Source organism: Phasianus colchicus, chromosome 20, assembly GCF_987193195.1.
Source record: "Phasianus colchicus chromosome 20, bPhaCol1.hap1.1, whole genome shotgun sequence".
Classification (NCBI taxonomy): domain Eukaryota; kingdom Metazoa; phylum Chordata; class Aves; order Galliformes; family Phasianidae; genus Phasianus; species Phasianus colchicus.
The window spans coordinates 6,100,303-6,127,237 of record NC_143455.1 but is presented as its reverse complement, the minus strand read 5'-3'; the positions used below and the strand labels follow the sequence as shown (position 1 = coordinate 6,127,237).

Below are 26,935 nucleotides of genomic sequence, written 5' to 3'. Positions count from 1 at the left end.
CAGGAGCTGGCTGCGTCCAGAGGCTTGTTCTGTGTCATGGGGCCCTCAGCTCTGTGCTGTGCAGTCTCCCCGCAGTCGTTCTCACCGTTACTTGAGCTGAAGAGAAGCGCTGAGCACCGTGCCCGTGTGTGGGTCCTGCAGGTGCCGAGCCACCTGTGTTGGCCCTGCGGCCGCACCGGTTTCGGCCCCAGCACAACGAGAGTCTGGTGTTAGGGGCTGCTGCTGCTTTTGCTCCTTTAAAGTCACCTGCTTGAAAAGCAGCCTGTGTGTGACATCTACCTCTGCACACCTGTCCTGCAGTGCAGGGCAGCTCGGTAATGTCTGTGTGCTGTTAGGTAGTGCTTATTTAATAAGTGTGTGGGTAAGGGTTTGGACCTCGTGCTTAGGTGTGGCTCTGTTGTTTACATGAACCTAATGAGGGCTGCAGAGAGCCCTGGGGATGCACCAGTCTCACGGTGTGAGTCATAGAATCGTTCAGGTTGGTAGAGATCTCTGAGGTCATCAAATCCAACTGTGTTTCACAAATGGCTCCAGTTCACCCCTCCCTGCTAGCACAGCTGGCTGCAGGAAGAGTTAAACTGAGCTCAAACATCACATTTGTCCTGGCTGCAGGGGGGATGGGGAACTCCCTGAACAGGTGAAAATGTGGCGGAAGATGCACGGGGGAGGCTGGAGGCAGCAAGGGCTGCTCAAAGTGCCTGACTTTCCATCTTATGCTTGTCTTCTTTTTCTCCCCTCTTCCTCTGCAGTGTGGCATTGTCCTGGGAGCTCTGCTCTTGATTTTCTGTTCTTGGATGACTCATCAATCCTGCATGTTCCTGGTGAAATCGGCCAATCTCAGCAAGCGCAGGACCTACCCCGGCCTGGGTGAGAATTTCCAGCTCTAGGGCTTGCTTTTTTTAACTGTGGTTTTACTTTGACCTCTTAATTTACAACTTTTTCACTGATATTGTTGGAAAACCAAATTATTTCTTGATTTCAAGTTTTCAATTTGTGTTTTGTTCTCCTGTCAGTCTCTTCCCCTGTGCCATGTCCCTGGGGGAATACAAGGGCTTAATTCTGTTCTTGACAGTGAAGTTAATAGGCACAGAATTGTTTTGACTCTGCAGGGCAGGGGAGGAGATGCAGTGCTGACTGATCAAAACCCAAGTTTTCGGGAGCTGGCCTGGTGGGTGTCTGGTGTAAATTATCGGTCTCAGCATGAAAGCCACGAGCTTCCCCACCCAGCATGCTGCCGAGGACATTGGGTTCTGCCAGCAGAGCCTGGCATGGAGCTCGGGCTGCCTGGGTCTGAGCCGTGTGTGCATTTATGGCAGAGCAGGGGGAGCGGAGAGGAAACAGCATTGAAAGTTCCAAGTGGCCAAGAAAATAAAAACATCTGCAGGATTCATGTGTGAGGTTTTGGCAGCGTCTGCCAGCCTCTGCACGGTGCCAGTGCTGGCCTCTGCTGTGACCTCTCTGCTCATTCTGACTGAGTTGGGGAGCAGGAGGAGGTGGTTGGGTTCCCGTGCTCTCAGCTGGCATGTGAAACAACATGGTTGTTTACTTGGTTTCTCTTGTTTGGGGAAGGATAGAGTTGGCTGGCATCGCTTTTGGTAAAAGAGTTAAAGAACTGCATGGCTCGCTTGGTCACTGCATTGTTGACAAATGGATTACCACTGTGCTCAGGATACACAAGGTTCTGTTACTAGGCTGTGAATCTTTAGCCTTTGCTACAAGCTTTAAAAAAAAAAAAAATTAAGGAGTGTTGTGGTTTTAGCAGCCGTGCTCCTGCCCTGGAAGCAAGGCTCAATTAGTGCAGAGCCCTCAGGTGGTGCCGCCTTGGCCCAGCCCCTCCTCTCCCAGCTGCCTGCGCTGCTGCTCCCTGCTCTGACAAGGAGCCTTTGTGTGCTGCTTCCCTCTCACCCGAGTACAGAGAGTCCCCTCCACCTTGGAGCATCTCCCAGGAAGAAGGGGTCCTCCGTGCTTCCCGCAGCCAAGGGGCTCGAATACACAGAGGCCAGTAATGCTTCCCGGCTTCCTGGCACCTCCTGGCAGGCGGGCAGTGGCACAAAGAAGTGCCTCTGCTCCCTGCCCGCGCTCTGGGAGAGGTGCCACCTCGAGCAACCAGGAGGGGAAGACGCTGGGAGGAAAGGCAACGCTCCTATAATGCATCCTAATGCATCAAGGTTGAGCAGCTCCACACAGACAGCCTTTGTCACCGTGTGCTTGGGCCCTGGTACATCTGCGAGAGATCCTGGCAGTCCCCACAGCTGATTCTATGGGAGACTTTGGCAGGGTTTAAAGATGGAAGAAAGTTTTGCAGTGTAACTTCAGGCAGCCAGCCCCTTCCGGAGGAGCACAGAGTGAGCGTTCCAGCTATAGAAGAGCCAGGCTTGTCACAGGCTGAGATCCGGCTCAGATGTTGTCTCCCTGCATCACTGCTTGTGTGAAGGGTTTGGCTGTTTGAAATCCTGTGCTCTTCAGCACTGCTCAGCGTGGAAGGGAAGAACCTTGGAAGATGTGGGGCAAGAAGAGAAACAGGAGGCAGTTCCCAGGGAAACTGCAACCAGCAATGGGTTATTGCCTCCTCTTGCAGCTGCCAAAGGGCTCTGGGTGTGTGCAGGGCCCAGCAGCCTGGGTCAGCTCCTTACAGCCACAAGTGCTGGGACATGACCTGCACATGGCAGCCACACTTGGTTTGAAAAGGCTTCTGTAGTCCTGAGCAGGTTCAGCTCTGCCCAGCTTTATTAGGCACCTAGAGATCCCATTCTGGAGATGTTTTGCTTGTACAATGTATTTTAGAGCCACCATCTCCTTTCTCCTTCAGAAGATAAAGGATCCAATTTTTCCCACATCCCCAAAGGGGGACATCTGACATGATGTTTGAAGGCTTGCTTTCATTAGAGCATAATTTCAGAATAGCCAAGGAAACAGACTGGCTCTCAGCACCTCAAGCTTCAAAATCGGCAGCAGCTGCGATGTTATCTGGAGTTGCGCTTCTGTGTGCTGGGAAAAGGAGCTGGTGGAATCGGTGCCGTAGCAGCAGCGGTTCTGGAGGTCGGTGCTCTGGGCTCCAGGAGGATCCTCAGTCCTCTCACTGCCTCTTCTCTCACACCTCTCCCTCCAGAGTGGGTGAGAGCTGGAGGCCAGGAGCTGCAGAGTGCTGTGCTGCAGTCGCTCCTGCGCCCGGCTGCGCTCCGCTTCCACGCCGTCTGTCGTCGAGCCCTGGGCTATTTTCAGCACTGCCCCACATAACAAAGCCAGTTTATTTTTCTGCTGTGGGTCTCCCGCTGTGCTTCTCCCCCCTCCCCCCCCCAACTTCATTCTGTGGGAGAACATGTTGTTTCCTTAATTTTTAACTCAAGCCGAGCCCAAAGAAAATCATCGTTTGTAAGTTAATATTTAAAAATAACAGAAGGAGCTTCCAGAAGTGAGGAAAGTTGGTTTTTCTGGTGGGCTTGGGGGCTCTGTGCGGTGCCTCAGGAGCAGACAAAGGCAGCCCAGGGGGTGGTGGGCTGGGTGTTGGAGCTCTGCAGGACGCTGACAAGCGGGCACTGTGGTCTGGTTTTGGAACTCGAGGTCTCAATTCACATTCTACCCAGTGAGATGGAGCTAAAAATACGCACGGTTTTCTTGGCTTTTTTCTTTTTAAGAAAAAAAAAACCCCGATGATTTAAAGACTACTGATGGCTTTCTGCTACGAGCTACAACCCAAGGATGGGAGGGAGAAGAAGCCTCTTGGCAGCAGCCCTTTGGTGTGGGCTGTGAGTGCTGGGTATTCTGGGGATGGGATTGAGCGTTCTGGGCACCGGCTCAGCTCTCCCATCCAGCAACGTCAGGCGGTTCAGTTCGAGTGGGAAGATAAAAATAAAAATGCGACTGTGATTGAAATTTTGCACTGCAGTAACTTTTTGCCACACAGCATCTTATACATGCATATTTTCTCTTCCGCGCTGACTTTCTTTTAATGGTTGCCATGTGTGACTGCTACTTCACACTGCTTTTTTTTTTTTTTTTTTTAAGATAAAAAAGGGGGGGAGGAAAAAAAAAAAGGAAAAATAACCTGCTTTCTGTCTTTCCTTCATCTTTTTTTCCTGTCTTATGTGGTTTTCAATTTGTGGAAAGCACGTCTGAAAAAGAAAATGGGATGGTGGGAAGGGAAAGGAGTCCCTAAATGCAGTGCTGGTGGCTTCCTGCTCAGGTGCCCTTTGTCACTATCATTATTAATTTTTAACTGATGTGTGCACCGTTCTGGACCTTTCTTTAATTAACTGCTTTTTTTTTTTTTCTTTTTCCCTCTCTTATGCCAGCATTTCATGCCTATGGAAAAGCAGGGAAAATGTTGGTGGAAACAAGGTAATCTATTTTAAAGCTGGAATAGTTTGTCTTTCTTTAATGAAGACAATGCTCTCTGGCATTGCTGTGCTCATTTATTACTTCCCTGCCCTCCCTGGTCCCAAAAGTTTTCCCTGCCACCTATAGAACTTAAACAAGAAGGGGGGAGCAAGATGCCCGTGTGCTTCATCTTCTATGCAGGCAGGAGTCTGGGTCACGGGGTGCAGAAGCTGGAGAGCAAACTCATCTCCTGCTCTTCTGTGAACTCATGGGCATGTTGCTGGTGGCTGGTTTCCAGGGGTGGGATCCCTGCCAGGGTTGCTGGGAGTTCACAGGAGAGCATCCCATGCCATGGGTGTGCCTTGGAGCTGCCTGATGCTGCCTGCTCCCAGGTGCTGGGGAGCGCCTTGTGGCAGGGCCCTGTCCCTGTGGCAGCATGAGAGCTCTTCAGCCCAGTAGCTGCTGGGCTCCTGTGCCTCGTGTGACCCCAACACCAGCAGCAAATCCCTCACAGGTCACGTTCAGAAGCCCTGATGGGCAGTGGGACGGTGTTACTGTGCTGCTTTTTCTAGAAGAGGTTTTCTGTTGGAGGCATCTTGAGCTCTGGCCAGGCAGTGGTGCTGGCTCGTTCTCTGTTCCCATCTGCAGATTGCTGCAGAACACTAAAAATACACCAAATATTTCTCAAAAGTGACTTGTCCATGCAAGCAGTTGCTGTAATTGCCACAGGGATGCTATAATTGGAAACGGGAGGGAAAGTGGTCCATGCAATCATGAATGGGAGGAGAAGCAGTTCGTACTACAATCTTTTCATTAAAGTGTGGTCCATTTTGTGGAAGGAAGTTTGAGAGCTGAGCTATTACCAAAGCTTTCATGGTAGGCCCTTGCTGCAGGGGGTGCGGCTGGGAGGACCTCTTGCTGATTCTGTTAAATGTTTTTCCAAGAAATAAAGGAGTTCTTGCCATCCCTAAGGTCTGTTTCTTCTGTGGCTCCAAACAGCAGTTAAACTGATGCACGTGTTGCTAGCAGAGCCACGTCTCTGGCTGAGATGTTGCTTGTGGGGGAGAGGTGGATAGAGTTTCCTTGAGTTTAGGTTGCTGGGGCTGAATGCAGAACTGATGGCCTTAGCCAAGCTGTTAAGAGCCACGTTAAGAGCTCTGGCTCCAGCAGGGCTCGTTCTGATGCACAGCCCTGCTGTATCCCTGTAGATGGAGGACTCGCTTTATTTCTTGCCAAACATTTCCAGTGTGAGATTGGTAAAATCTGGGTCTTGTCTCCTTTGTGTCTTGCTGGAAAGTTGTCTGGAGTTAGGGGGTGGATGTACACTGAAGCAAGGCATGCTGAGGCTGCTTCACCTCCACAGACGAGCGAGCAACTGCCTGCATGGATTTTATTTTAAGTCCCTTTAAATGTACTCTTTGTATCCTCTGGAAGCCTCTTGGTCAACGGGAGAGTGCAGGAGGATTGTGAGCAATCTGCAGCTGTTGTGGCTGGGCGCAGTGTGCAGCCCCCTAGACTGGGTCTGTGCTAAACCTGTGCTGCGGCTGCATTCCAGGGTTCCTGCTTCAGCCTCCTAATCTCTCCACACTTTGTTGTTTCGCAGCATGATTGGGCTGATGCTGGGAACTTGCATCGCTTTCTATGTTGTCATTGGTGACTTGGGGTCCAACTTCTTTGCCCGGCTGCTTGGATTTCAGGTAAATAAATCCTCGCTGCATTGCAGCTGCTGTGCAGGCAGTGGTCCCAGTTCCCTTAAATGGAGCAGTGTGTGCTCAGAGGGCCACGAGCTGCTGTGGGGGCACCTCCAGGGAAGCTTTAGTGGCTCAGAAGTATAGGAAACAATCAGATGTGCAAAACCTCCCTTAAGGCACTGCCAGCAAAACGCATCCCTTTAATGCTGGTCGCTATTAATTCTGGAGCAGATTAACGAAGGAGATACGATGTTTCTGTCCCAATGCTTTTCCCTGCCAGGTAGTGACAGACAGTTCCTCTGTCTGAGCTGGTACCCCTCGCACCCCTCTGCTCCTGGCGGGGCTGTTATCTGCTCCTCCTGATGCTGCTAAGCTCTGATTAAGGGACTGTGAAGTTAAAAAGATGCGTTGTGGCTGCAGCCAAATTAGGTATTAAATATTTCCAAGCATTCCAGAGTGTTCTGCTATAATAAATACCAATGCGAGTTTTTGATTAATTTTCTGGATCAGAATTTTCAAGACTTCAATCTCCCATTCCCCAAGTAAGTTCAGTTTTTATTTAATTGCATGGAAAATACTCAAATCACTTGTGTTGGATTAGTGTTTAAAGCCCCCCCTCCCTCTCCCCCCAGCCCAATACTTCCACTTCAGGGTGGACCGGTCACGTACTGTGCAGAGCAACAGTGGCACCCAGTGACTGTCTGAGCTAATCACAGACCCAGCTATAGAAATGGCAAGCTTTTCAGCATTGAGTCTTTAAATACCTATAGAATTGCATCAGGGAGTTGCTTTACTAATTTGGTGAGGCATTCTGAGCGTGCTCTGTGTGCTGGTCCCTCTCCAGGTGTCTGGCAGCTTCCGCATTGTGCTGCTCTTCGCTGTCTCCTTGTGCATTGTGCTTCCCCTGAGCCTCCAGAGGAACATGATGGCCTCTATACAGTCATTCAGCGCCATGGCTCTCATCTTCTACACCGTTTTCATGTTCGTGGTGAGTACTGATGATGGGAGTTTTCCCACTGGGCAAACACAGGTGTTCATGGTGTGCCCCGTGGGGACAGCCTGCAGGTGCAGGGCTCGAGTGTAGCGTGTCCTTCCTGATAAATAGCACTGATAGTGCCTGGCACAATGGCTGAGCTGCTGCCCGTGTGCTGGGCTTGTGGGGAAGGAGCACAGAGCAGAACTGATGGCAGATCTGCGTGCCACTACAAAGCAATGGATTGTGGTGGCGAGCAAATCGAATTGTGGTTTATTCTGCTCATTGATATCATATAATTTAGAGCTCCAAAGTTGAAATCAGAGGATGGCAGATGTGGGGAAAAAAGTGCCTGGAAACACAAGGGCTTTTATCATGCGTTGGTGTTTTGCCTTGAAACCTCAATGCTTGTAATCTGCAGAGGGAAGGCTCTTCTTGTTGAGAACACAGGCATGTGCTTTGCATGCTTTTTTTGCAACCGATGGCAAATGTCTTTCAGGCAACAAGTGTGATTGCATTTCTGCTTCTTGTGCACTGGAAACTTCATAAGCTCTCGGCTCTGACACATGGAGTGTATTTCTTCAGAGATTTCTCTAGAAACATTTTCCTTTACTGAGATAAATGGATTATTGACCATTTAGATCAAATAGGGTAAGCTGAGGGTTATCCAAAGCTTGTTCTGTTTGGCTTGGCCAAACTTCATCGTATAGCACCATGTATTGAGAGGTGGAGACTGATGCTCAGGCTGCTTGATCATGGAACCCCAGCCCTGTCTCCACCAAATTTTAGGCCTGGAAGTGTTGAAGCAAAAGAAAGAAAAGGGAGGAGTGGAAATTCCACGTATTTAACTTTTTTTTTTTTTTTTTTTTAGTAGATTGGGCTGCGTTACAGTTCTGAGCTGTAACGAAGCTGGAAACTGTAAATGAGTGCTTCACAAAACTACTGTGTTCCAGAAGCTGTGCCTTTAAGAAAACCACAACATTTCATGAGAGTTGGCTGCACTAAAAGTAATCTCTGGGGATTAGAAAACCCCTATTCAGGCGATATTATAAACAGGCATTCAGACGTATTTACCTTCTGTTTCCTGTGCAACCCAATGTCTGCCAGCTTCTCTGTCAGTGGCAAAAGAGCCCCTGTGCCTGAGCTGGGTGCCTTGCTCCCCTTGTGTTCGTGAAGTTTCTCCCTGTCCCCAGTGAGGTGGTGGTGCTGAGTGCTTCTGGAGTAACAGTGTGCTGGTGGGGTCCTTTTTAAGGAACTTTTGTCTGTCTCTGTTGAAGAGGATTCTCCAAGGCAAACGTTGCTTCCTGTTTTAAAAAAGAAAAATGCAAAAGAAACGTCTGGGAACAATAACTCTCATGGTTAAACGTGTCAGTGGAAATCATCCCAGCCTGCTGTGTGCTGTGCTGTCTGATGGCATCAAACCAGGGGGACTGCCACGAAATAGATCCAGGGCCCACAGTGGCAAGGGGCCTGGAGAGGATGCTGGGAGCACTATCAGAGTGTGTGGGTGGGGTAAAGGATTGGGGGATTTGAGAGCAGGCCGTGGTACAGCGGGCACTGCTCTCACCAAGCTGCCACACGCTGCCTTGCATCCCAGTGCTGGCATTCCTGCTGGATCTTAACCCCTTTTCCTTCTCTTGGCTGCAGGTCGTGCTGTCGTCCTTCAAGCATGGCCTCTTCAGCGGGCAGTGGCTGCAGCAAGTTAGTTACACACGCTGGGAGGGCATTTTTCGCTGCATCCCCATCTTTGGCATGTCTTTTGCCTGTCAGTCGTAAGTACCCACCCTTCCCACTCCTGGCAGTTGTGGTGTGCAGTGTCTTTTTGTGAGGGTGGAGGGTCACAAGGATCTGCATGGGATACGTGCCATCTGATTTCCTATTTTATTTTAATCCAAGTATTTTACAGCCTGCAGAAGTACAGCATCTCTTTCAGTTGTGACCCTTCTTGTTACCTAGGTTGGGGAGGGAGCTGTGTTTCACTTGGGGGTTATTGTACTTAGGCAACATAACATCATTTGGGCCAAACAGCTCCTCAGTGTAATGCGCATTGCTTCTGGGACAGCTGCATAAGCAATGGATTTCCCCTGTTTCTTGTAGAGAATGAATCAGTACCAGGAAGGGCAGTGGGGCTGTGTGCTCCCAAGGGCTCCTGCAGGGCAAGGCATGCCCTCTGCTTCCCCGAATCCCTTTGCAAATAGACAGAAGAGGACCACAGATTCATTGACTTTGGATAGCTGTTTGCATGTTTCCCGTTACCTGCTTTTCACAAGGCTTTCCTTTGGCATGCAGGAGGGCAGGATGACAACAGGCTATTTTCACGTTTCTAGCTGCATTACCTTCTGCACCAAAATGGCAAGTGAGCAATACGTGCCCGGCCAGAATAGTAACAGGCTTTAAATAGAAACCTATATCCAAATGTGGCCACGGAAAAGACCATCCTCATTTGGAAGGCTGGCAGAGCTGGGCTTTCCCCCCTGTAGTTCTAGCAAACGGGTAGCATGCCAACAGCAAATGAATGTGACAGATAAAATTTGTTCAGACTGCTGTGTTTACACCCACACACACGATCCAAATCATCTTTTTCCACTTATGGGCTCTCTTGGCAGCTTGGTCCCCACCCGAGCACGTTCCAGCCTTGCTGATAATGTCTCCATTACAACTGGCGAGGGGAGCTGTATTCTTGTTTGTATACCCAGTTTGTATTTTAGAATTTTTGTAATTTCTTTTGTTTTTATGTGGTAGTACCCACACAGTACCCAGCACAGTACTGCTGGGAGTTGGAAACGCAGGGAAATCATTTGGTCTGGACCAGTGTGCACATACCTAAATATAGACTCCATCACTGCACTTACGTGGCAAGCTAAACCAAAAGCAGTGTGTTTTTTCCAAGGGTTGGGGCAATGTGCTGCCCCAGCCCAGGCAGTCCTTATAAGAGTATTCTCAGCTGGATCAGGTTTGATTTTGCTGAACCTTTCAATCACCTTTTAAAAAATACGTAATTGTGACTTGAAACAAAGCTCCTTCTCCTTCAGCATGTAAATGCAGCATGCATACGGTAAGGAAAAATAAAGGCAGTATTATTGTACCTTGGAAAGCTGACCTTAATTTACTTGGAAGTTTGAACCCGTTGGCTCTTTTAGAAGCTGGCCTGTTGCTGCAGAGCTCACAAAGTGGGTCACTGCTCCACAGGTGTGCAGCATGGAAATCTGCTTTGGGGCTGAGGGTGGAACAGGAGGACTCAGGGCTCCTTGTGACACCAAGCCCTGGGGTGGGGGGTCAGGAGGGCTCTGCAGGAGGAAACCCCTTATTTCTGCCAGTGGTTATTCTGCTGAAAGTGGGGATAGGACAAATCAGTGCTCACTGCCCCTGTGAGCATCAGTCCCTGCAGGCAGCTGTATGAGGCAGTCCCTGCAGCAGAGGGGTATGCTTGGCTCCTCATGTGGATGCTCAGCTCACTTCGTGCAGAGCCCTTTGAAGTTCAGGGATTAAGGGTTAAGGATTTTGCTCCTCTGCTTGACACACTCTCTGTTCGTGGCTTTTTGCCCACTGGAGCTGGGGATACCCCCTTCCATCTCACAGGGTGCTCCCCCTCCTCTTGATTACTTCAGTAACATGAAGCCCGGATGTAGCCACTTGAATTCAAATAACCAGACGTTAATGAATTGCTAAAATATGCATCTGATGTCAGAAAGTACATTCCATGAGCTTTCCAAATCTGTAAGTACCCCAAATCCCATGCAGTCAGCACTCCCAACTTGCTACAAACTGAGCTCTAACAGCAGCACCGAAATATGACAGGCACTGCATTTAGTTCTGTTTGTTTAACTTTTTGTTTAGACACTGTGATGCTCTAACCTTCTTCCTGCTTTTACTTTGTAAACACTGCGTTACTTTAATTATCAGTGCTGAGGGCTCCAAGAACAATAATCTCAGTGCACTGCCTGGCCTGGTGCCACTGGTGCTCAGTGGAGCAAACGGCCATTAATTTTGCAACACTTTTGAACCAAAATGTTTACATCACACGTTCAGCTCCACGTGGTGGGGTGGGGAGAGCAGGAATATTTTTGCAACACTTAGAGTTATGAGTGTTCTGCAATCTCTTGGCTTTAGCAGTGTAAATTGTGGAATAGCGGCGAGTGTTTATGCTCCATAGGGGGAAGGTGTCAGGGAGGCTTTGCTGCTGGGCTGAGGCAGGGAATGCACTCGAGTTCTTTTTTTTTTTTTTTTCCTCTTTCTAGAAACTTTCCTCAAATAATTTACCCTTTTCAACAGTCAGGTCTTGCCTACCTATGATAGCTTGGATGAGCCGTCCGTTAAAATCATGAGCTCCATCTTTGCTTCTTCCCTAAACGTGGTCACCACCTTTTACATTACGGTAAGAAACTTCCCCTTCTCTTTCCTTGCCAGAAGTCACACTCTGGAGGGGCAGCGGGGGCGATGATTTGTTTCCAGATGGGGCTGGTTTCTCTTTATCTGTATTTATTCTCAAAGATACTTTGCTGAAAGCAAAACGAAATGGGGAAGGATGCCTCAGCTCTGGGGGGTGTTGCAGCCAGGGCTTCCAGAAGGTTCCCTATGGAGGTGGCCCCACACTCCATCCTTGGCACATCCTCACTCCTGGGCAGTCATTGCCCCCCACCCTTTTGCAGAGAGCAGCTGTGCGTGTGCTTTGGAGTCCAACCTCCCCTGCTCACCTCCCCTCCCGCCGGACAGGTGGGCTTCTTTGGCTACGTGAGCTACACCGAAGCCATTGCTGGGAACGTCCTCATGAACTTCCCTTCCAACCTTGTGACGGAGATGATCCGAGTGGGATTCATGATGTCGGTAGCTGTGGGGTTCCCGATGATGATTCTCCCATGCAGGCAGGCGCTGAACACCCTTCTCTTTGAGCAGCAGGTAAGACCCTCTCGTGTGGCCAGGAGCTGCCTTGGTGTGCGCTTTGGAAACTTGCTTGTTGAAGGGCTCCTGTGACTGTTTGGCTTATTCTGTTGGCTGCTGACCTGGGCTGCAGTTGTGCCTCGGTTCTGTGGGACTGCATTACAATGGCACGTTTCTGACTGGTGGGTGGGTACTGCTGCCTGGAGGGACAAATGCTCAGCTCCCACTGCAGGTCAAGTGCCTGCTGGGCACAGCAGGAGGCTGATGGCAGCCTGTACATTCTGCTCTACTGAATGGTTAATCCGTGGTGCTTTGAGTTTCCTGTCCTCCCTGCAGAGGAATCCCGTGGGCAGCAGTGTTAGGGCTGTGAGCCGGGGGCCTGCCCTGCTCTGCTGCCCCCCAGCTCACGTGGCTGCTGCTTCCCTGCTCTGCTCTCACATAGAAGTGTTCCACAGTTCAGAGCTGAGGTGGTTTTCTCCCTCGCAAAGAAGGAGAAAAGTGCTTTTGGAAACAGAGGAGCCTCCTTATTTCCTGCTGCTCCAGCTGGCATTCTTTTGCTGGCCAACTCAATCTCACTTTGCATTTAGCTCAAGCTTCTGTTCCTGGCCTCAGAGCCTAGCCTCATTTCTTCTGTGTGCCTGTGCTCATTCCTGCTCTTATACTATAATTCCCATCTTCCCACCTTGTCAGTAGCTCCCTGAACACAGCCTTCTCCTCTTGGGGTTCAAATGTCCCCTTCTCAGTGTCTCCCCGGCCGCGTGGTGCCGACACAGCATGGAGCTGCAGTGCAGCACAGCCCTCTCCCACACGTTCACCTTTCCCAGGGTCAGATCTTCAGACAGCCGCTGTGACTATAGTTGGTCTGTCTGATTTAGACTGTGAGTCCCTTGTGGCAGTAGCGTGTTCTCCTCTGTGTATTGTACGGCACTAAGCATGCCGATGGTATTCAGTAAATAACAGTAAGAGATTGTGGGAATGTTCTGAGGCCTTTGTGTATCTGCATAAATAGAAACCTCTTAGGGCAGGAAATAAAACTCGAGCAATTTATAGCTCTAAATCCTGCCACTTCTCCCTGTGAGAAGCCCCCGGCTCTTTTCTCACGTTGGGAGAATCTGGGGATGGGGGAAGGCTATTGGAGCGAGGCAGCGGACGTGGAGGGCTGGAAGTGCTGGGGAAGCCTCACTTCTCCCCTGGGCTCCAATTGTGTCACTTTGCTTTTGTGTCCCATCTGCGTGCCCAGGAGCATGGGGACCCGCTGGCTTTCAGGGGCACGTGGGTCCGTGGCATCCTGTGCTTTCCACACCTCCTGCTTGGGGAACGTGGGCTGGGACGGGAAATGGAGGGCATCTGGAAACCCTCCAGCATCAGCAGCTCCCCCGCAGCTCTGCTCATCCTCTGCAGCCCAGCTGGAGTGTCTTCCGTCACGTCGGAGGAGCCGGCCCACACACTGCAACGCGGTGGGAATAGCCCTGCTCCCGGAGGTGCTGGGGATGCCTCAGTGCAGCAAAACCAGAGCTCTTCCCAGTGCCTGCTCTCCCTCCTGCCTTCTCAGCTGCGCCTGTTTCTCATGCCCTTGGCCTTGGGGCCACTTACAGCAGCATCACTGGCAGAAGGATTCGGATACAGCTGTGCAGTTCACATTTGGGGCAGGATGAAAACAGCAGCTTTGGCTGTGTGCCTCCTGTCAGTCTTGTTTTGAAGGTTCAGATGCAGTTGCATATCAACTACATCTAGCTGCCCCCCCCACCCCATCACTGCAGAGATCACAGTGCTGAGGTGATGAAACTGCCCCTGTTCAGTCTGCCTGGCTCCTTTTACCCCACTGGCAGAGCCTGAGGGGTGATTGCCTCAATTGTGCAGGTGTGCAAAAGGGGCTCAGTTCATTCTCTCCCCTTCCTACCTTTTCTCTTCCAGCAAAAAGATGGCACCTTTGCTGCTGGGGGTTACATGCCCCCACTTCGCTTTAAAGCCCTGACGCTGGCTGTCGTGTTTGGAACCATGATAGGAGGCATCATGATCCCTAATGGTGAGTGAGGGATTTGGGGAAAGGGCTGCTCAGTGCTCATTCTTCCTGGCTCTGCTGGGTAGGATGGCCTGGCTCATACTGCAGGCAGCTGCAAAGGGCTGCTGTGCTCGTGATTCTGGAAGAGAACAGCTCTGCTGACTCCTCTTGTTCTTCTTTGCCAGTGGAAACGGTCCTGGGCCTGACAGGTGCTACGATGGGAAGCCTGATTTGTTTCATCTGCCCAGCTCTTATTTACAAGAAGATCCACAAGAATGCACTTTGTTCACAGGTCAGTGATGATGCTGCTTGACATTCCCCTAAGCCCTCTGCAGAGCCTGGGAACAGCATTAATGTGGCTGCAGGAGGGCAGCTGCTCAGTGCTCCCTGCTGTAGCCGCTTATCGCAGGTGGGACCGTTCTGCTCAGAGCTCACAGGGCTGGCTCAGTGCATGGTTGCCCCATTTTGCACAGAGGCTCTTTATATCCCTCTAAGCAGCAAGCAAAGCTTTCATTTGCTGCATAAAATGCTGCCTCCAGTCTGCCTTCTGATGGGCTTCAGGTTCTGTATCCACAGACTGGGGAATCCAGGCAGCCTATAAAACCTTACATCTCAGTCTACCTGGGCTGGGTAAAATAAACAGGGCTTCTCAGCGATGTGGTTCTTGCTGCTGACCTACAGCTCTCTGGTCTCAACCAAAATAATAATAAAAGGGAACACACACGTAGAGGTGTTGCTTCAGGAATTGATCTTTAAAAGATTGGGGTCGTTCAGAGGCTATTAAAAGTTGAGCTTTTCCTTTTGCTCCAGTTTGAATTGGCCTCCTCGGGGACTGAAACAAAGTGGCTCTTTGCTGGGCTTGATCTCTCTGGTTCTGCAAGTACTGCGCTTTTATGGGGTCAAAATTAACATGCTTTGTTTTTTTTCTAACAATGACCGAATCCATGGCCTTTTATCAGGCCTGTGCTCCAGCATCACCAGTCACGACAGCACTGATCTGGGAATAAGGTTTTCGACAAACTGCGGAGTCAGCAGAGGGAGAGCAAGAATTTCTGTGGGTCCTACAGAACTAATGGCTTTTTCTGAGTTTAATGACTTGTGGGTTTGCAAACGTATGTGAAGCTTTTAAGCGGGGTGCTTTTTTTCCTTTCCCCGTGCTTTCTCTGACACAAGGAAATGGTCCAACTTTCCAGCTTTCCCTCTGAATTCTGACACTTTGGTCCTAACTTCTTTGACTGAAACCCCAAGCAGGAGTCTGAATGCCAGCCTGGATTTTTCAGGGAAACAAAGAGCACTTTCAAGTATTGCTTTCTATTCCGGCCGAGCCAGAACGTTTCTCTGCAGTGCCTTGAAACTGCACTCAGGGTGTGCTGAACTCACTGGCTGCCCAAGGCGACTCTCAGCTGCCTGCAGTTGAACGCTGGGGTGCTCACAATGCGTGACCTGAAATGCTGCTCACAGGACTGGAGATATTTGTCCTGCAAAAATCCCACAGAGGAATAAGGGCTTATCTGAAGCATCAGCCCCCGGGTTACCCTGGCATTTGAGGGGGCTGCTAGCAAGCTGTCCAGTCTTCTCTTGAATGATCCATGGCCTGTCAAGTTTGCATACTTGCTTTGACCGATGCTCTGAAGTGCTGCAGCAAGGGCACACCTGTCCTCAGGAACGCGCTCAGCTGCATAGCACTCCGTGCCTCAGCTCTGAGAGCTGAGACCGGGGCCCAACCCTCTCCTTGTCCCTCCAGGCCTTCTGCAGAGACTCATTTATTCATTCCCCGTAGCTCTTTCTTTGGTCTCCTCCTTCATTCCTGCTTCCTTTGATCCAGGCGCTGCACTCCATCAAAATGTGCTCCTGTGAAAAGTGGCAGTCCGGGGGGAGAAGGAGCTGCCCTGGGCAGAGCTGTCCCTCCTCACTTTTCCCTGCCTGAACAACACACGTACGTGTTCTGCCTCCCCACCTGCACCCTTCTGAACATGTTTCCAAAGCAGCAGGTCTCAAATCCAGCTCTTTGACTCGCTCGGGTTGTCTGAACTCTTGCAGTATTTCTTCCATGTGTGTTGGGCCACCTCTGGCTTCCAGCGAGGTCCAGCATGGAGCAGCTGGCAGCTCTGGAGTTGGGTTTTGCAGAGCTGGGAAGGTGATGCCAACTTAGGGTATGATACAACACAGAAAGCAACCACGAGGGCTGCGGGGCAAGCAGGCAGTCCCAGACATTGGCTTCTGCCACCCAGCTGTGAATTGTCACAGCCAACATGCAGGTTAGGCTGCAGCTGGGATCAGCCTGAGCATGGCGTGCTACTGGAGAGAGCAGTGACAACAAGGCAGGGGAGTTAAAACTCGGAGTGAGCCCTGTGGGGCTGTGGGTGAGCTGGGGAAGAGCATCCCCTTCCTTGCAGCAAGTTCCTGTGACGGCACAGCTCCGTGTCCCGCTGCCCTGGGGAGGATTGGCAGAACACTGCTGAAGGTCGTGCTCAGGTCTGTAAACACAGCTTTGAACTTCCAGCAGGAAGGTGTTGGTTTCTCAGTGTTGACACAGGCGTGTGTCTGAGAGGCCCCTCCTTGGGAGGCCGTGCTGCTGCTGTCCTGCTTAGGGAAGAGGAGCTGCAGGGTTTGCTTGGGTCAGGCAGTGCTCACTGCTGCATGGTGGGACGTTTCCCTCTCTGCTTTGGGTCAGTGCTGTGCGTTGCTGTCATGGTGGAGGAGCCGGGGAGGGAACAGCTCTGCATTCCTTTGCGCTTACACCGTCCCTCAGTGCTCGGTGTCCAAAACAACACGGCTCAGGAGGTGTCGTCACTTGAGGCAAACGCGGCTCTTGCTTTGTGCTGCTGGCTCAGGCGTGGTCAGAGGAGATGCTTTGAGCTAATGACACCTCTGTACGAAGTTCAAGCTCTCTTCTGGGAGGAAGCACGGCCAAGAGAAAGCAAGCAGCAGAGGAAACGGATGCGTAAACTTCCTTTTCCAAGTTCCTGGCCAGGCCCCAGTGCTGCTCTCGGGAGATGGGTGCTTGGTGTGCTGAGCTGCGAGCAGGAGGAGGCTATGGCCAGAGGGATGTACCTCCTGCACAGAGTCTGAGTCCAGAAGCCCTTCAGTGGCTCCCAGGTTCCCCTCTCAGAGGGGTGGAGGAGATTCCCCCTGTGGGAACAGCTGCTGGCTCAGAGCCGCTCTGCATGCTGCCCCTCTCCTTCTTCCACTTTCTCCACCCCAAATGTGTTGTGTGGTTTCTGCCTCTGCTCTTCCTCGAGACACCACTGAGTCCCTGCAGCCCGTGCTGCTGTTCCTGTGACTGCCAGAGGTTGGCCCTGATGGTCCCTTGAGCACCAACTCCCTCCCTGTTATTTTTTTTTGCACACTGTAGGTATCTCGGTGGAATGGAGCTGAATTACAGACCTCCACTTGGGTCTGTAGCATTCTTGGGCTGGGTGAGGACAGAGGTGTGGGGTGGCCTGGGAAGCTCCCAGATGAACTCTAAATGTTGAACAATCAGAGGGGTTTAAATCCACAACATTCAAGCCTGTGGTTCCCTACTAAGATAAGAAACAACAAAAACCCTTTTAAAACCAGTAGTGATTTCAGCCGTTTCCTACAGTTTCCCTTTTCTCCCACACGGCTCTCAGTTCCTGTGGCACCAGAATACATCCTCTTTGTGAAAATGCTCTTCCTCTCTGCTGTTGTTTCTGGAGGACGCCGGCACAGCCGCATTGCTGCCAGGGCTGTGGGTCGTGCGGGGGGGGGAAGCGGAGGGCAGGGACCTGCCTGCTGCTCCCAGCCTGCAGGATGTCTGCTCTTTGTGCACAGGGCCGGGAGCAGACCTTGCTTCTGTTTCCTTTGCAGCTCCTCTAAGATGTGCCCTCTGCTCCCTGGCTGTGCTGCTGATCCCTTTTCCTTCCGAAGGCGTCTCCTGGGGGCTGACCCCACTTCTGCAGCAATAGGGAGCCCAGTGCCGGCCCCATCTCTCCCTTTGGACTTCACCTTTCTATTGTGGGTTCCCCCTTTTATTTCCCAACTTCTCCCTCCTCCGGTAGCCCGTAGCAGCTCCTGTTGTGTTCACGTTCCCCAGTGGCTGTTTCTGCTTTTTCTCACGCTGAGCTGCATCCTCTTGTTGTGCCTCTTGTTAAGTGTGGTGTACATGCTGCAGGATGAGGATTCTGGGGAGTAAGGCAGGGATGAACCCTTTGTGAGTTAGATAAATTCTTTATAGAGTCCTTCCCCTCACAGGATCCAGGTTCTGTCTTGCTGTATTTCTTCTCTTTGATCTCAGCTTTCTGAGTTACTTTTTAGCAACTTCTTCCTAGCTTCTACCCCATTCATGGAGCATTAGCCACAGGATTGTGCATGGACATCTTGCTTTCATAGATAAGAATTTTTAAACAGTTCCCAGGTAAACCTTCTGGCCTGTGAGCAGGTCAGGCACCTCTGCTCTCAGCCAGAGCTGACTGTGCAGTGTTGTACTGTAGCTGCTCAAAGTGCCAGGCAGTGTTCCTGTGCAGCTGGACTCCTGTCCACCATGTGCATTTTTCTATTCTGATGCCCTGTCCGCCTCTTCTTGAACCCTTCTGATACTGAGGTTGTCTTTTACAACAGCTACCAGCATCTGAAACTGTTGTTTTGTTTCTCTCCATCCAAATACAAGCAAACCTCTGCCAAGAGCGACTGTTTCCTTTTTCACCTCTTCCATTTCTCCTCAACTCTCCCTTATTGCTATGGGTAATTGCACTGAGCTTTGAGTTGTTCGGAAACACTGTTTGCATGCAGAACACTGTGCAGTGTCAATTGCTTTGCCATGCTAACCGGAGCTGCTGCCCATTGCAGATCATCCTGTGGATTGGCCTGGGAATGCTGATCATCAGCACCTACACCACCTTGTCTGCCACTGAGGACACACCAGTGAAGACCGAAGTGGTGGGCATGGAGCATCTCGAGAGAGAGGAGGACAGGATCGACCAGGATGCTGTCAAACTCCCAGGTATGTGGCTGCTTGAGTCGTGCTTCCAGCCCTGCTCCCAGCTCTGCCTGTTGTTAGCACTGGGTAATTCCCAGGCAGCTCCCTGCAGGTTTTGCCCAGGAAGGCTGTGCTTCCTGGAGTGCCGGCTGGGAGCTCCTGTGGTCCCTTTGGGAAGGACAGGCAGGGTGCAGGGCTGAGGTCCTTTTGTGGGAACAGAACGTGGATGTCCTTACGAGGTGACCAGTACTGCCCAAGGACAGCCTGGTGCTGGCTGACCAGGGCTGCTCCCAGCATGCTGCCAGCACATCGTGCTCCCTGTAACAAGCCATTCACTGCACTCAAAGGTATGTAAATTTACAGGCACTGACTTTTTTTGGTTGTGAGGTTGTAAATTTGGACTCAGATTTAGCTCTGACAAAGCCCTTGATTATGCCTCAGCTCTGTTTACGGGTCCACGTTATTTATTATTTGTTTACCATGGCCGTTGATGGAATTACAGCCGAACCTCCCTTCCCCAGCTGCAGGCTGGCCTCGCAAGGCCACCACGAGCAGGTGTCTCCTGACCCCGTGCTGCCCCTCCTCTGTGCCTGCGTCCTGTTTCTTTATTTTATTTTTTGCTCCATTCTGCTCAAGCTTTTTGTTCTTTGGGGGCCTTGAAATATCCTCGCCGAGATTGAGAACGGAAGCGAGAGAAGGGCTGTCTCTTCTGGAGCTTATCCTCCCTCCCTGTTGTTGGCTGGGTTCCTGCTGAGCAGCTCTGAGCGTCTCCGACAGCGGTGCTGCCGCGATAACATTCACTCCTGGGTCGCTGCGTCCCTGGCAGCTGAGGGGTTTTCTGCCTCTGCTCTCACAGCTCACCCGAGATGCGTACGCCTTCCCAGGCGCTGTGCTGCCCGTGAACTCTGAGCAAAAGATGCTCTCAATCCCTTAATCGTGCTCACTCAGCAGGGCTGGGAGGAGGGATGCGATTGAATTCTTCCGTCTCGGTTAATTTTGGAGCAGTAATGGCCAAAGAACAGCTGCTCGTTTCAGGAGGAGTCGCTAATGACACGCGTGCTTGTGGCAGGGAGGATAAAAGAAGTCCCATAAAGGACGGTGTCCGCTGGAGCTGCTTGTTCTCTTTACCACTTCTTCCCCATGTGAAGCATTGTGGGGAGCTGCGCTCAGTGGTTACGTGGTGCCCTGCTGTACCCACACTGCTCCAAGCTCGGCAGTGTCTGCACTGCCTGGGACTGGCTGCTGGGTTGTGTCAGAGAATCACAACCATGGCATGGTTGGCTTGGAAGGGACCTTAAAGATCACTGAGTCCCAAAAGCCATGCCATGGGCCGTCCTCCACCTGCCCATCTATGGCCTCGGGCGCCTCCAGGGATGGGGACCAGCACTTCTCAGGGCAGCAGCACTAGGACCGTGGGTAAAGAATTCCCTCCCAGGACCTGGCAGCACGGTGCCCCAGCGCTGGGGACGCACAGCTCTGCCTGTCCTCATCCAGGAGCCACGGCCGCGCGCCGTCTGCCTGCTGCTGTCAGAGTGCAGGGGGAGCTTTATGGGCTCCTTTGATGTTGAGCAGCCCAGAACTGTGCAGACTTTCATTAAAGCCCTGCCCTGTGGGCCCTGGGATTATGAATATTAGAACATTGCCCTTTTATGTGAACACGTATTGACCGGCGAGCTCTGAATAGTGTTTTTACTAACGACACCCAAGTGCCCATTACAGCCCCAGCCTGTATTGCTTGAGGTTTACTGTCAGCAGCTCTTCGGGAAAGGTATAAAACCCCTTTCAGAAGCGTTCAGCTGCACCATGCAGCGTGTGCACGGATGGTAAAAGGTTGCTAAGCTGCCTGTGGAAGCTCATGAAGGCAATTATCCATTAGGAGGGAAAAAAAAAAAAAAGGAAAAAAAAAAAAGCTAATTAGGCAATTTCTCTCTGTATTTGAAAGCACCCTAGAGGGTCTCATGGGGCGGATTAAGATTTTGTAATATTTTTCAGCTCCTTACTCCACTGCTGCTGCTTCGCTCTCTGCCTCTCGCCTTGTGCAATGTTGGTAACAAAGCCCTGATTCACGCCGTGATGCAATGCACCCTTTCCCCACTGCACCACGAGCCCCACGCATCCCATACCCCATGGGTGCGGGTGGCACCGGGTTGCCCTCTTGGATGCTTTGCATTGACCTCAAAAAGAGCCCATCCCGCTGCAGCTCCACCAGTGGCAATGGCTGCGTTGTTTGCTGGAGTGGCCCTGAACATGTGCAAGCCATGGATTATGCACAGCCCCTAATCGCTGTAGGAACAGCTTGATGCTGCTGCAGCTCTCCCCGGTGCTTTGTGCGAGCGAGCTTTTAATAGTGCCTGTGACACAGAAAAGGAACTATCAGCCTCCTGTAATTTGGGTTCGTTTTTACTGCTGGTGCGTCAGGAGACAACTGTGAACTAATTTCAGGGATGCTATTTGATAACCTTGTGAAATCTGTCACCGTTTCAGCCATCAGGGGGAAGCTCTCCTGGGCGCCGCTTGGCCGGGGCTCGGTGCCTGTGTGCCTGGGGGCTCCTGTGTGCTCCAGGCTGTGCAGGGTGGCCCCGCTCCATTCCTTCCCCCCGGGCTCAGTGTGTTCTGGGGGGCCGGCTTGCTCCCATCCCCACTTTTCTCCTATTATCCACTTTTAAAATGGGGCTGCTCCTTTTTGCTGGGCTGAAGTTCAAGCAGGCTGTGTCCCAGTGCCGGTGTCACCATGAGGTGCTGCTCCCCATCTCCTCGTGCTGTCCCCAAGCAGGATGTGTATAGGATGCATGGGGGCACGACCCAACATGGTCACTGCTTCGGTGGACAAGAGCGCCGTGAAAACCACGTGAGGAGGGATTTAATGCCTTTCTGGGACTGCTGCTCCCATCCGAAGCAGGAGCAGGGGGAAGGGAAGCTTTTAGGCTGCTAATCATGAAATTTTATTGCAGCCTGGAGAGGCTGCTGGCAAACCACAACACATCGGCGCGCACACGCGCTCACAAATCAGCTGCAGAAAGCCCCAGCAGCCCCCCCACGTCCGTGAGTGTGAGTGGAGCTGTGCTGCGGGTGAGCCCTGCGCGGGGCCGGGCGTGTTGCTGTAAGCTGAGGAGCTTTTATAGCCTCTCAGCCTTTGCCTGTAAAGTCCAACGCCGCTCATAAAACATTAAGAGGCACAGCATTACTGTAACGCTCTCCAAAGGGACCTGAAGGGCGACTAGACAGTTAGAGTGATTATTACACATCCTGAGCAAAATTGTTCTCTGCAAACCACATACAGCCCCTCGTAGATTTCCATGCAGCGTGAGAGGTCGTTAATTCACGCCCTGATGATGAACTTAATTTTGTTTCCTGCTGAGCAAATGACGGCTTAGAGGCAACTTTGTCTTATTATGGCATGGAGACTTTGGGTTTTGTTTGTGTTTTGTTTTTCTTTCTGCTTTTCCCCGCATTGTTTTCAGAGCACGGACCGTGGGAGCCCTCTCCTGATTTACGACGGAGCTGCTGCAGCCACGGGGCTGCTTCCACCTGCTGTAGCACACTGGGCATGGCACTACGGGCTGCAGGCACTGCGCCCGCTCTGCCTTAACTCCTCTGCTTCCCCTTAGCGTGCACAGCTTCTTTCTCTTCCCAGATTTTCCTGTTTTTTTCTTTTTTCCCCTCAAACATCCTATTGCATTATGGCTATCCCTGGTTGTGATTTCCTTCTGCATTTCCAGCGTTCTGCAGCTCTGATTTCATCCACAACGCAGTTTCCCCCGTACACAGCAATCTCCGCGCTCCGCCAGCCAATGAACGATGCCTTTCCTCCAAGAGAGTCAATAATATTTTGCTGCTGGGCCAGGGTTTCGCTGGGAACATCAGTGGGAGCAGCGCCGAGCACCTCCCTGCACGGCTCTGCATCCTGCTGCTTCCCAGGGCACACGTCCAGCAGTGGGCACCAGCCCCTGCTCTCTGCGCCGTCCTGCATGGAGCATCCTGCCCTGACCACTGAGCCCTGGGGAGCCCCTCCGTGGAGGCAGACCCTTAGGATCAGCTGCGGTTTCTCAGAACACCCACATCCTTTTCTCCCACCCTCGCTGCAGAACGTGGCCGGGGCGGAACTCAGGGCCAAGGACTCCAGGTTTCTGGCTGAGCCCTGCGCGCTTTTGGCACAGCTCCTTCTGGGCCAGGATTTGGCCTTTTTCTTCCCCGGCTTGGGTAAGGCCCACGCAGCTGAAGTTGTGGCAATCACTTCTTTCCCATGAGTTCATCTTGTAATAAATCGCACCAGCCCTGTGGAGGGGGAGGAGAAAATTGAAAGATGTTTATAGAATTAATTCCCCAAAGGAAATTGCATGGGGGAGGGCAAAAAGGAGGGGGGGAGACTTGGGAATTTTTTTTGTTACAGAAGATGATTTTTTTTTTTTCTTCAGTTTGTTGGATGGAAAAAACTGCAGTTCAACTTCAGCGCTGGGAAACAATTCTGTTTCCTCCTCTGCTTCTGACCTAGGGAGCAGTGTGCTCCAGGGTCCCAGCGCCGTCTCTCCTGACACTTTGATCCTTCCCCCAGGCCCCCACATCCCCTGGGGCTTTGTCCTCACGATCTTTCCATTCTGCTCCCCAAAACCTGCTGCTGTCTTCCCTCCTCTTCCAGGGGAACGGCAGGGCTGGGAAAACGCTCTTGTACCAATACGAAACTTGAAAGGAATACATAACAAAACGGAGCTGCTCTGCCGTGTTCTCCCAGCATGGGCGGGTGCTGGGGGCTGTGCTGGGCCCCCAGGTCCCCTATGCTCACAGCCCTGCAGCGGGCAGCCCAGGAGGATGCTACCATCTGGCGGCTCGGGCTCGCAGCAGCTCTTGCTCTGCACTGCTGCACTGGGGGAAGGAGCAGGGAGCAGAACAAAGCCCTGGACCCGCTTCGCTGGCGCTGGGGGAAATAGAGCTGCCACGTGGAGCAGGACTGCTGTGGGCACAGCAACCACCTGGGTGCTGTCGGGGGCTCGTCGGTGCGGCTGTGCGTAACCCCTTCCACTAACAGTGCTGTGTTTCCAGAGCAGAACCCGGCGGTGGAGGAGGCGGAGGATGACCGCCATAAACCAAAGCTGCTGGATGAGAAGGAGGAGATGGAGCAGCCACAAATCAAAGTGCCCATGGAGGTACCCGAGAGAGACGAGGAGAGAGGAAAGCCAGAGGAGAAAGTGCAGCTGGACCGGCCCGACCAAGGTAAGGAGGGATGTGGGGAAGGGCCGTCAGCTCTGGGACTGCTTTGGGTAAAGGTTCTGATCTCTGCTGGTTGCCTCGTGGGCTGAAGATGGTGCGCTGTATGATGCTCTTGGGGCTGGTTATGAATGCAGCCTATTAATGAGGGAGCAGATGCGGGGGGCAGTGGGTACCCAGGCACGGCCACATACACCGTAAGCCCACTGGCACGGGGCAGCCAAGCCCTGACCCTGCTGCTGTATGCTTTAGGCATCGCCCTGCCCATGGGGGAAGCACATCGCCATGAGCCACCTGTCCCACACGACGAAGTGGTGGTGGACATGGGGAGGGAGCGCGAGGACTCTGTTGAGAACAAGCAGGCGCTCGGAGGAGACGAAGGAAACGCACCGAAGGCAGCGCCGCATGAGCCAGCTGAGCTGCATCCCCAGAAAGAGGCACAAGGGAAAGAAGCGATCGCTGAGAACCGAGCGCGGGGAGGGACTGAGAAACCTGTAAAGAATCTGAAGAACGCCCCGCAGGTGAGCCTGCCGAAGGATGGCTGGCCGCCATACAAAGAGCAGGAGCCAGGCAGAGCAGCGCCGGATGCCAAGGCTCGAGCTGCCGTGCTGGCCGGTGAGAAGAATGCTGAGGCTGCGGGTGATGGGGAGAAAACGAAGCTGCAGTTCCCCAGGAAGGCGGAGGAGGTGGTCAGATCCCTGGAGAAGGAAGCAGATCCTGGTAAGCTCCCTCCGCGTGGCTCTGAACAAATCCTCTGGTCCCGTAATGTGCCCCCGGTGACCGGGCAGCGTCCTTGCTCCATCCTCCAGCCTGGTGTTTCCTTCTAATTTCACAAGATGAGCGCATGAGCATGCACAGCCCCTTCAGCAGCTGCTGGCAGAAAGGAGGAATCTGGTGGCTTTGACAGCTACTGTAATATCTGTCAAACAGTTGTTTGCCAGCCTGCTAAATGTCAGGTGCTGCGCTGTTCCCGTGCGTCTCCCAACTCACTGGGGATGCGGAGCTGGGAGATCTTGACAGGTAACACATTGCTAAGTGCCCATCTGAAAGTGACTTAGAGCCATTTGTGCATTTTAATTGGCTGAGGTAGTTAGCACTGGCTCGCTGCCACGAGTCTATAAGATTGTTAAATATATTTTTTTTTTTATTACTTCCCTTGCAGTCATCAGGTTGAATATAAACTGTGCTGGCACGGGCAGGGACAACGCAGAGTCACTGTATTGAACCGTGAGCTCCTCCCCGATGCCAGCACCTGTTGGTTTGTTCATCTGCAGGTGAGAAGCCAGAGCTGCCCCTCCCAGAGCGCGTGGAGCCAGCTCAGCCCCAGCAGCTGGAGCAGAGGGAGAGCCGGAATGGCGAGGACAAGCAAGCAGAGAATGCAGAGAACAAGCTGGAGGGTGAGTGCAGGACGTGGGCTGCCAGTGCAAGATTCCTCTGCAGGAGAAACGTGCCAGCCCTGCCAGGCCTGGCTCTGCTGAGCACATAGCTTCGGGCCAGAGTCACCTCGGCGACGGCAGCAATTAGTGCCTGTCTGCAGCTGACGCCTCCGGCGGAGGTTGGCACGTTACTGCTGGAGTCCCTGGCACGGTGAGGCCGGCGCGAGGCCGTGAGTCACGGCTGCTCTCTGCCTTCCTGCTCCAGTGCCAGCAGCCCTGACTCGATCCGAGCACGGCCAGGGTAAGGCCGTTTGGATTCTGCAAAACACGGGCAGAGCTGGGTGCCCTGCAGGGTGGGGAGCCCGGGGTGCCCCCTCTGTGGGGCCGCGTGCCCACCTGGCACCGCGCTGTGACCCCGGGGCTGCGCTGCCCTCGGCGGGGTGAGCCCGAGTGCTTTGCTTTTATGACTGTTGATGTTTTGATGAAGAGTGCCTGTTAGAGCCCAGCCCAAGCCCTGGCTGAGGTCTGCTTCCCGACATCAAAGGGGAGCTGGGAGGCAGCGCAGCCTTTGTTTGCGGGGAAGAGGTGTGCCACACAAACACGGAGCTCCGTGTGTTTGCGAAGCTCTCGGCCAGAAACGCTTTGATTTGGTGTTAAACCTTTGCCTGCTCTCAACCCAACTGTTCCCATGCTGCGCTGGGACCGGCAGGCTCGGAAGGGGAGATGGCAGAAATGCTTTCATTGTTTATTTTGAACCAAGTGCGAAAAATAAACAGATCGTGAGGAGTCAATTGTGCTCTGAAAGGCCGCGCTCCCCCCGCAGCCCGACATTCTGCAGCGCAGTGAGAGGGGAATTCCGGAGGCCCTCTGCTAATAGCACTGTAACGTGAACTGGAAATACTTCTCCGTAATCACTTTGTGGGTGATTAGCAGGACAGGGGTAGGCGGCTGTGCTGGGAAGGGATTAACGTGAGCAGCATCCCGTTTTAATTTAGATGGCGTTTTACAGGCTATTAATTTTGACATTATTTCCTTTGGGGCGTAATGGTTGAGAAACACCTCGAGTTTGGGGAAAAAGCTGTTGGCTGGTGCAGGAGGCGAGTGCCACACACTCGTGCTCTGCAGATGGGATACATCCAGTGGCTCCTGAGAGGAGAGCAGCAGCAGTGCAGCACTGGGACCATTTTGTGCGTGTTGTGGAGCTCACAGCGAGTGAATCAACCTGAGTCACTGCTGCTTGGCCTGAGCTGGGCTCTGCTTTGTGTAACTCACTCCGTGGGATCTCGCTGGTGGGCAGGATTCCCAGTCCCAGTGCTTGGAGCTGCTGGCTGGTGTTGTGCTTGCAGCCTGCCCTGGAGCTGCATGCAGGCTGCTGGCTCCCTGCTGCCACATGGGATGTGATCTTTGCAATGCCCACAGTCAGAGCTGTGCAGGGTCATGCCATGGCGTTTCCTGTTCTGGAGGGCTGGGGGCTGGCTTGTCCAGCAGCATTTGCAGACCAGGACTTTCCCACTGAAGAAAGCCACTGCAGTCCCTCCAGCGCTGAGAGGTGAGAAG

The 26,935-nt window shown here is 52.4% G+C and overlaps 1 protein-coding gene across 2 annotated transcripts in view; it reads left to right on the top strand.

Annotated features, from left to right (window-relative positions):
- Positions 1-26,935, top strand: part of SLC38A10 (solute carrier family 38 member 10) — a 31,008-nt gene that overhangs the window by 282 nt on the left and 3,791 nt on the right. For both annotated transcript variants that reach the window (XM_031598895.2, XM_031598894.2), the window contains exons 2-14: positions 750-867; positions 4,293-4,338; positions 5,921-6,014; positions 6,853-6,996; positions 8,629-8,753; positions 11,254-11,356; positions 11,695-11,877; positions 13,774-13,885; positions 14,047-14,153; positions 18,671-18,824; positions 23,838-24,008; positions 24,255-24,722; positions 25,277-25,399. In XM_031598895.2, the coding sequence (XP_031454755.2) occupies positions 750-867; positions 4,293-4,338; positions 5,921-6,014; positions 6,853-6,996; positions 8,629-8,753; positions 11,254-11,356; positions 11,695-11,877; positions 13,774-13,885; positions 14,047-14,153; positions 18,671-18,824; positions 23,838-24,008; positions 24,255-24,722; positions 25,277-25,399 (1,948 nt within the window). The remainder of the gene's footprint in view (positions 1-749; positions 868-4,292; positions 4,339-5,920; positions 6,015-6,852; positions 6,997-8,628; positions 8,754-11,253; positions 11,357-11,694; positions 11,878-13,773; positions 13,886-14,046; positions 14,154-18,670; positions 18,825-23,837; positions 24,009-24,254; positions 24,723-25,276; positions 25,400-26,935) is intronic.